At 43.1% G+C, this 10378-nt stretch overlaps 1 protein-coding gene across 1 annotated transcript; it reads right to left on the bottom strand.

Annotated features, from left to right (window-relative positions):
* Positions 1–9167: 9167 nt before the first annotated feature.
* On the bottom strand, positions 9168–9737 carry LOC124663322. Its single transcript, XM_047201045.1, has one exon. It carries the CDS (start codon positions 9735–9737, stop codon positions 9168–9170), a length of 570 nt encoding a protein of 189 aa, XP_047057001.1.
* Positions 9738–10378: the final 641 nt, after the last annotated feature.

Genomic DNA, 10378 nt, shown 5'->3' with positions numbered 1-10378 from the left:
CATTCTTAGGAGTTTGAGCATGCTTATAGCAATCATTAACAACAATTTCATCCTTCTTGCAAGCCTCTTTAAAAGGTTCATGATACTTATCAAAATTAATTTTAGGCAATTCAAAATGAGAAGCAAAGGCTTTATAAAGATTTGCAGCAACTTGAGAGTCAAGACCATAAGTAGCACTCATATCTCGAAATTTATCAGTATCCATAAAAGCTTCAATGCATTCATAATCATAATTTATACCCGACTCTTCACCTTTGTTGTTCTCCCATCCTTCAAGCATTCTCCTCAATCCGATCAAGAAGATCCCACCTAGCTTCAACCTCCTTGCTTGTGAAATATCCCTCCGAACGGGCATCCGGATAGTCCTTGTGTTGTCCCGAAAGCCTCGCATAAAAATTGTTAACAATAACATTACGGGGGAGCTCATGAATGGGACATTTGAGCATTAGTGACTTCAATCTCCCCCACGCTTGAGAAATACTCTCTCCATCACGAGGATAAAAGTTATAAATGTAATTCCTCTCAATATGCACTTCATGAGGAGGATAAAATTTAGAATAAAAGAGAGGTACAATTTCCTCCCAACCAAGAGAATGACTATTCTTCAACAATTTATACCAATGCGCCGCTTTACCAGACAGCCGAAAAAGAGAATAGCTTCTTCCTCACTTCATCCATAGAGATACCTGCACACTTGAATAACCCGCATAATTCATGCAAAAACAGTAAATGATCTCCAGGATGGACAGTTCCATCCCCTTCATAGCGGTTATCAATAACACGTTCAATAATTTTCATGGGTATCTTGAAAGCGAGTACTTGCGGTAGGTGGATTTAAAATATCACAAGCATCATTAGAGTTATCGCATATGGGAGATAAAGCATTATCGGAACAAATTTTCTCCCTAAGGATGGGAAGCTAAAAGATCACAGAAACTAGCTTCCCCAAGCTTAGACTTATCCATAGCATTAGCAGTGATTGCGTTCATACTAATAACATTGCTACTAGCATGCAATTGAGGCTCCATAGGTTCTTTAATTTTTGCATCACACAATTCATGTCTTAACTTAGGAAATAAATTAAAAAGCTCATAGTTGTATTCCATTATGCCTTACTAGTGTAAAACAAGAAACAAAAAGATGCAATTGCAGGATCTAAAGGAAATAGCTTCGAGTACTTACAACGGCGAAAATAGCTTAGTAGCCGAGATCCGGAGTGTGAGTACCTTTTAACTTTCCTCCCCGGCAACGGCGCCAGAAAATAGCTTGATGTCTACGGGAGCTTCTATTCTTGTAGACAGTGTTGGGCCTCCAAGAGCAGAGGTTTGTAGAACAGCAGCAAGTTTCCCTTAAGTGGATCACCCAAGGTTTATCGATCTCGGGGAGGAAGAGGTCAAAGATATCCCTCTCAAGCAACCCCTGCAATCACAAAGCAAGAAGTCTCTTGTGTCCCCAACACACCTAATACACTTGTCAGATGTAAAGGTGCACTAGTTCGGCGAAGAGATAGTGAGATGCAAGTAATATGGATGAGTATGAGTGGTAATAATAATCTGAATAAAATATGGCAGCGAGTAAACATGCAACAAAACAGTAAACAAACGGAGATTCGATGCTTGGAAGCAAGGCTCAGGGATCCCGCTTTCACTAGTGGACACTCTCAACAATGATCACATAATAGGACTACTCTACACCCTCTTGTTGGATGATGAACACCACTAACTGTGTAGGATTACACGAACCCTCAATGCCGGAGTTAATAAGATCCACAATATTCAATGTTCATATTTAAATAACCTTAGAGTGCAAGATAGATCAACACAATCACACCAAGAACTAACATAGCATGCACACTGTCAACATCACACTATGAAGGAGGCATAGATCACATCAATACTTATCATAGCAATAGTTAACTTCATAATCTACAAGAGATTACAATCATAACCCACGCCAAGTACTACACGATGCACACACTATCACCATTACACCGTGCAGGAGGAATAGACTACTTTAATAACATCACTAGAGTAGCACATAGATTATATTCAACTAGATCGCATAAAGAGAGAGATGAACCACATAGCTACATCGGAGCCCTCAGCCCCGGGGGTGGATTACTCCCTCCTCATCATGGAGACAGCGATGGCGGTGAACATGGCGGTGGAGACGGCGGTGGAGATGACTCCGGGGGCAATTCCCCATCCCGGCAGGGTGCCGAAACAGAGACTTCTGTCCCCCGAATTGGAGTTTTGTGATGTGGCGGCGCCCCTGGAGTCTTTCTGGAGTTTCGTCAAGAGGTACTGCGTTTTTAGGTCGAAAGGGCTTAAATAGGCGAAGAGGCGGCGCAGGAGGGGCGACAGGGTGGCCCCACACCGGGCCGGCGCGGCCGGGGTGTAGGCCGCGCGGCCCACATGTGTGGTGGCCCCTGGCTCTCCTCCGGCTCCCCTTCGGTGTTCTGGAGCCTCCCGGGAAAAATAGGATGTTTGGTCTTCGTTTCGTCGAATTCCGAGAATATTGCCCGAACAGCCTTTCTGGAACCAAAAACAGCCGAAAACAGGAACTGGCACTGTGGCATCTTGTTAATAGGTTAGTTCCGGAAAACGCATAAAGTCATTATAAAGTGCGAGAAAAACATGTAGGTATTGTCATAAAACAAGCATGGAACATCAGAAATTATAGATACGTTGGAGACGTATCAGTACCTCGAGCGGTACCTCGAGCGGTAGTACCGCTCTGCGTCCTTTGACCAGATCTGGGAAAATTCGAACTCAGAGCGGTAGTACCGCTTACCCAAAGCGGTAGTACCGCTTAGGCAAAAACTGGACATAACGGTTGGATTTGGAGGAGCCTATATAAGGGCCCCTTCTTCCCCAACACGTTTTTATCTCCTCCCCTTCTCTCTCCTCCATTGTTGCTGAGCTTAATCCTTGAGGATCTCCTTCCCCATCCAACCAATCTTGCCCAAACTTTGAGGATAGGTGGAGGAGACCCTGATCTATAGTTCTACCAAGAGAGATTTCACCAATACTAGCTATTCCTTAGTGGATCTTGGTGGTAGGGTTCCTTAGTGGGGCATTGGAGAAGAGTTCCTTTGGTGGAGCATTGGAAGAGTTCCTTGGTGGGGCATTGGAGAAGAGTTCCTTTGGTGGAGCATTGGAAGAGTTCCTTTGGTGGAGCATTGGTGATGGGTTCCTATGGTGGAGCATTGGAGATGTGCAGCTATGGAGTCTAGCTTGGTGATGTACTAGATCCATAGGGTGTTGGGAGCATCCTTGTGTATGGAGCTCGCCCCAACCTTGTGAAGGAATCACCGCCTCGACCGGTGCCTTAGTGGAAGAGGGAGAGCACCTCCGTGGAGCTCTCTCGAGGAAGAAGGTGAGGCCTTCCTTCGTGGTGTGGCCGCCTAGTCTCTTGTGTGAAACTAGCACCTCCTCAACGCAGACGTACTTCCTTTAGTGGAAGGAACTGCGGGAAACAAACCTCGACTCGCCTCGCCCCCCCCGGTTGTCTCGCTCCTTACTCTCGTTATCTTGTTGATTCATTTACTTGTTGCACTTGTCCGATATTCATTGTAGGATCACCCCTATTGCTAAAGTTCACACCTTTACCTTCTGTTGCCTAAAAATTGGAAAAGACTAAAACTTGCCGTAGCGCCCGTCCCCCCCCCCCCCCCTCTTGTTCGCTACGATCCATTCACTTTACCTCCTATATATGATGATTACAATGATGACTATCATATTTTCAGTCCACCTACTATTGAGGAGAAAATTAATTATGATTACAATATGCCTCCTATATATGATGATTATGGTGATGAGAATAATAATGATAGCTATTTTATTGAATTTGCTCCCACTACAATTAATAGTAATGACTATGCTTATGTGGAGAGTAATAATTTTATGCATGTAGCTCATGATAAGAATGTTTCATGTGATAGTTATATTGTTGAGTTTGTTCATGATGCTACTGAAAATCTTTATGATAGAGGACAATATGGTTGTAGGGATTTTCATGTTACTAAAACACCTCTCTTTTTGCTGAAAATCTTGAAGTTGCGCTTGTCTTGTCTTCCTATGCTTATTGCATTATGCTTACATGACTTGTTTATTTACAAGATTCCTTTTCATATGAAGTGGGTTAGACTTAAAAGTGTTTCTCATTTGCTTTTGATGCTCTTTTTTTCTTCAACTCTTATTTCTTGCGAGAGCATCATTAAAATTACTGAGCCCATCTTAATGGCTATAAAGAAAGCACTTCTTGGGAGATAACCCATGTTTTTATTTTGCTACTGTTTTGTTGTGTCTTGGAAGTTGTTACTACTGTAGCAACCTCTCCTTATCATGTTTATTTCGTTTTTGTGCCAAGTAAAGTCTTTGATAGAAAGTTGATACTAAATTTGGATTTCTGCGCAGGAACAGATTTTTAGCTGTCACGAATTTGAGTTTTTCTCTCTGTAGAAAAATCCAAAAATTCTGAAAAACTTCATGAGTAATCCTCAGATATGTACGCAACTTTCATTCAATTGGAGCTTTTCCATCTGAGCATGTTAAGTGCCTCGAAAAAAATCGTCTTTACGGACTGTTCTGTTTTGACAGATTCTGCCTTTTATTTCGCATTGCCTCTTTTACTGTGTTTGAGTGGATTTCTTTGCTCCATTAAATTTCAGTAACCTTGGGTAATGTACAGAAGTGTTGGGAATGATTGTGTCCTTGCTGAACATGTGAATTTTTGATTATGCACTAACCCTCTAATGAGATTGCTTTGAGTTTGGTGTGAAGGAAGTTTTCAAGGATCAAGAGAGGAGGATGATATAATATGATCAAGAAGAGTGAAAAGTCTAAGCTTGGGGATGCCCCCGTGGTTCATCCCTGCATATTTCGAGAAGACTCAAGCGTCTAAGCTTGGGGATGCCCAAGGCATCCCCTTCTTCATCAACAACTTATCAGATCACCTTTAGTGAAACTATATTTTAATTCCGTCACATCTTATGTGCTTTACTTGGAGCATCTGTGTGCTTTTATTTTCATTTTGTTATCTTAGTACTCTGAATAAATTGGATCCTATCTATCTTGTTTGGGAGAGAGACACGCTCCACTTTTTCATTTGAATACTCCTATTCTTCACTTATATTTGTTGAGTATTCAGTTTTCGCACTGAGTAGCTTCTAGCTCTTGGTTTTCATGTAACTCTTGTTCAGAGCTATTAGTTATTTTATAGAAAGTACTCTCTTACATCACTTATATTTGTTTTGAGAGTTTCTTGCTATTTGGTTGGAAACAGAAAATTCTTCATGTGGTAGTTGGTATATTGTCTTGAATAATTTGATGCTTGGCAATTGTTTTGAGCTCTCAAAGTAGATCATGTTTAAGCTCTTGCATCATGTTGTTTAAATCTATTAGTGGAGAACTACCGTAGAGCTTGTTGAAAATTGGTTTGCATGATTGGTCTCTCTAAGGTCTAGATATTTTCTGGTAAAAGTGTTTGAGCAACAAGGAAGACAGTGTAGAGTCTTATGATGCTTGCAATATGTTCTTATGTAAGTTTTGTTGTACAGGTTCATACTTGTGTTTGCTTCAAACAACCTTGCTAGCCAAAGCCTTGTACTTAGAGGGAATGCTTCTCGTGCATCCAAAACCTTAAACCAAACTCATGCCATTTGTGTCCACCATAACTACCTACTATGTGGTATTTTTCTGCCATTCCAAGTAAATACTTCATGTGCTACCTTTAAACAATTCAAAACTTGATTACTCCTTATTTGTGTCAATGTTTTATAGCTCATGAGGAAGTATGTGGTGTTTTATCTTTCAATCTTGTTGGGCAGACTTTCACCAATGGACTAGTGGCATATACATCCGCTTATCCAATAATTTTGCAAAAAGAGCTGGCAACGGGGTGCCCAGCCCCAATTAATTAACTTTCATTAATAATTATCTTCACATGTTTTGCCCTGATTTATCAGTAAGCAACTTAATTTTGCAATAGACACTACTCCATGGTATGTGAAATATTGGAAGGCACCCGAGGATTCGGTTAGCCATGGCTTGTGAAAGAAAAAGGTTGGGAGGAGTGTCATCCATAAATAAAACTAAAGTACATGTGTAAACAAAAGAGAAGAGGGATGATCTACCTTGCTGGTAGAGATAACGTCCTTCATGGGAGCCTCTCTTTGAAAGTCTGTTTGACAAGGGGGTTAGAGTGCCCACTACCATTCGTTGACAACAACAAACACCTCTCAAAACTTTACTTTTATGCTCTCTATATGATTTCAAAACTTGAAAATCTCTAGCACATGATTTAATCCCTGCTTCCCTCTGCGAAGGGCCTTTCTTTTACTTTATGTTGAGTCAGTTTACCTACTTCCTTCTATCTTAGAAGCAAACACTTGTGTCAACTGTGTGCATTGATTCTTACATGCTTGCTTATTGCACTCATCATATTACTTTGTGTTGACAATTATCCATGAGATATACATGTTGAAAGTTGAAAGCAATTGCTGAAACTTAAATCTTCCTTTGTGTTGCTTCAAAACCTCTTATTAAGAATCTATTGCTTTATGAGTTAACTCTTATGCAAGACTTTTTGATGCTTGTCTTGAAAGTACTATTCATGAAAAGTTTTTGCTATATGATTCAGTTGTTTAGTCATTATCTATTTGTTAGTAAACTATAGACCATTGCTTTGAGTCACTTCATTCATCTCATATGCTTTACAATAGTATTGATCAAGATCATGTTGGTAGCATGTCACTTCAGAAATTATTCTTTTTATCATTTACCTACTCGAGGGCGAGTAGGAACTAAGCTTGGGGATGCTTGATACGTCTCCAACGTATCTATAATTTCTTATGTTCCATGCTAGTTTTATGACAATACCTACATGTTTTGTTCACACTTTATATCATTTTTATGCATTTTCCGGGACTAACCTATTAACAAGATGCCGAAGTGCCAGTCCCTGTTTTCTGCTGTTTTTGGTTCCAGAAAAGCTGTTCGGGCAATGTTCTCGGAATTCGACGAAACAAAAGCGAAACCTCCTATTTTTCTGAGGGACACACGGAGCCAGAAGGGCAAGCCAGGGGGAGGCCCACGGCCTCCACACCATAGGCCGGCGCGGCCAAGAGGGGGGGGCCCTTTCGCCTATATATTTCTTCCGTCACGAAAACCCTAAGGAGTCAAGTCATATTCCACGAAGAGTTCCGTAGCCGCCGCCATCGCGAAGACAAGTTTCGGGGGACAGAATCTCTGTTTCGGCACGCCGCCGGGACGGGGAAGTGCCCCCGGAATCCATCACCATCGACTCCATCGCCATCTTCATCGCCGTTGTTGTCTCCCATGATGAGGAGGGAGTAGTTCTCCCCCGAGGCTGAGGGTTCTACCGGTATCTATGTGGTTCATCTCTCTCCCATGGTGTGATCTTTATGTGATCATGAGCTTTGTAATCTAGTTGAATATGTAGATGTTACTCTTGTCTATTATGCACTCTAGAGGTTACTTTAATATGAACTCCGGAGTCACTCTCCACGGTGTGATGGTGACAGTGTGCGCATCGTGTGTGATTCCTCTATGACGTTGTGGAGCTTGTTTACTCCGGCTTGAGGTGTGCTTTTGCAGCCCTACACAATGAATGGTGTTTGTTATCCAACAAAAGAATGTTTGAGAGTAGCATTTATTTATTCAATTATGTGATCATTGTTGAGAGTGTCCACTAGTGAAAGTATGATCCCTAGGCCATGTTTCTAAGCATTGAAACACCGTTTCCAACAAGTTCTGCTACATGTTCGCTTGCTGCCATTTTTATTTCAGATTGCAATTATTACTTATAATCATCCATATTACTTGTATTTTACTATCTCTTCGCCGAACTAGTGCACCTATACATCTGACAAGTGTATTAGGTGTATTGGGGACACAAGAGACTTCTTGTATCTTAATTGCAGGGTTGCTTGAGAGGGATATCTTTGACCTCTACCTCCCTGAGTTCGATAAACCTTGGGTGATTCACTTAAGGGAAACTTGCTGTTGTTCTACAAACCTCTGCTCTTGGAGGCCCAACACTGTCTACAGGAATAGAAGCGTGCGTAGACATCAATATGCCCGACTTTAAATTAATAAAGCCTGGAGAGGTTCACGAAACAAAGTAGCTTACAATCCGCTGCGGCATACAACTTAGCGAAAGTAAAACACAAAGGAGATAAAAAAAACTACAACCACGAGCACACACATACTCGGAACTGACACTAGCGAAGAGGGAGAGCACACGGGAACCACGGCCCAAATGGTGAAGCTTGAGAACAGAGCATCAGGGGTCATCCTGGATGAGGTGTAGACATCCTGGAGCGCATTCAAATCCAGCGGATGCCGGCCTAGTCGCTAGTCTTCGAGTTTATACTCCACAGCTGCAAAAAAAATCATGGTTTTATATATTATAACAGAAGGGTGGTTAATGAGTTTCTTCTCGATAGCGAGCTTATTTCTAATCTGCCACAAGGTCCAAGATTGGGCCAGAAACAACACCCATAACAAACGGGCGTGGAGTCCCTGCCAAGCTAGACAGAATATAGTGAAATTGAACAAAATTTGCCCGGTCTCCAAATGCACTCCAGCATTTGGCGAAGCACACTCCAGGCCAATTTGGCCATGATGGAACACGCGAAAAAGATATGGGGTGCGTCTTCTAACGACCCACACAAGGCACAAGATCCATCTGAGGGACCGTGACGAATCACAATCTGACTGCCTGGAGAAAGCTTATCTAAAACCAACTGTCAAGAGAAAATTTTAATTTTTAAGGGCACTGCAACTTCCCAAACACACCGATCCCACCGACCATACAGAGTTTACACGCCAAATAGAGGTATCATAGTACAACACAGGGGAGCTAAGCCCATCTAGCGACATGATTTGTGATGCTTGACTTGTAACATGTAAACGATTCCTGTTTGGTCGGCGCATTCTTATATGTTCGTAACTTTCCAACATAGATGCAAATATTCATCAAACGATGGAAAAAATCGAAATCCTTTGCTTGCATCACATTCTTCCATTCGGATGAACTAAAAGTTGTACACTGCATCTCTCAAACCACACAATCTCACGTCGTCGATTGCAGCAAAGTCTGTACAAACACAAAACGGGGACACGCACGGCGCACAAACTCGGTCACCGAGCAGCACCAGCACGTGAACTGCCATCCTCCTCGGGATCACTTCTGACGACCTGCGCTGCCGCGGCGTCTCCGGCCACCGAGAAGGAGAGCCGGCCGAACCCCCAATGCCCGACCTCGTACATCTCGATCCATGCCTTCTCCGTCACGCTCACCCTCATCCTGCCCTCTCTGGCCACACTCTCATCTATCGTGCTGCTCCACCACCGCGGGACGGCGGCCCCGCCCGGCTCGCCCCAGCTCTCCTTGCTCGCCCGCTCGGTGCCATTGCACTGGCCGCCGCCGAGTCCCTCCACGTGGTCTAGCTGGTCATCCAGGTTCCGGACGCGCTTCGTCTTCCGCCGCCGCGTCTTGGCCACCCTGACCCACCGTCGGCCCGCCACGTAAGGGGCCTTGACGAGCGCCAGCGTGAAGCAGCTCACCACGGCGCACGGGCAGCAGCATAGCGCCACGCAGTTCGCCACCGCCGCCGCGCCGCACGTCCCGCACGACTGTCTGGCGCTGGTTCGTCGCGCGGGCTCGTCTTCGCATAGAGCGGGGAACCGGTACGGACGGGACGACGCCATTGCTGCCGGCCAAGCGCACCGTCGAACTTGGCGATTGGCACGTTGCCTGTCATCAACAAAAAGCCAGAACCCGTATGAGACCAGAATGTAGGGAAATGAATGCAATCAGGGCGATGAAACAATACATCATCATCAAATAGTTTTGGGACTGATGTTCGTGTCCTTCATTTTTCTGTATCTATGCATACTGTGTATGTGATCGGAAGATAGCTGATCAGGAATAACCTGGTCAGAATCAGAATCCATTTTCACAAACTACTAGTACTCCATTATCTTCTAGGAAGTGATAACTATAATTTAAGAACTTCTTACGAATATAGACTGAAACATTGGACATGGTCATCCAATATCGTTATCGATGAGTTGGAGAGACTAAGCTATGATTCTGTAGAATGGCACGCCAGCCTGATATTATAATCTTTGACGCAGACTGGAGACCGCGTATGATGGATTGATGGTTAGTTTTAGTTTTGAACAGCACAGCGTTGGCTGTATAACCGCGTGTTTTTAGAATGCAGTTGCTACAACGTACCCAAATATATATAACTATAAAAAATATATTATTTCAGCAGAAGAATAGAAGATTGATCCTTGATCTAATGGATATCAATCCAAATACTTGGATAAAATTTCTCGAAGAA

The sequence above is a fragment of the Lolium rigidum genome, chromosome 6 (assembly GCF_022539505.1).
Source record: "Lolium rigidum isolate FL_2022 chromosome 6, APGP_CSIRO_Lrig_0.1, whole genome shotgun sequence".
Taxonomy (NCBI): Eukaryota; Viridiplantae; Streptophyta; class Magnoliopsida; order Poales; family Poaceae; genus Lolium; species Lolium rigidum.
This window is presented reverse-complemented; position numbering and strand designations above follow the sequence as displayed.

Excerpts from the sequence above, each read along its gene's own strand:
- LOC124663322 (XM_047201045.1), bottom strand. The coding sequence starts at position 9,737 with ATGGCGTCGTCCCGTCCGTACCGGTTCCCCGCTCTATGCGAAGACGAG.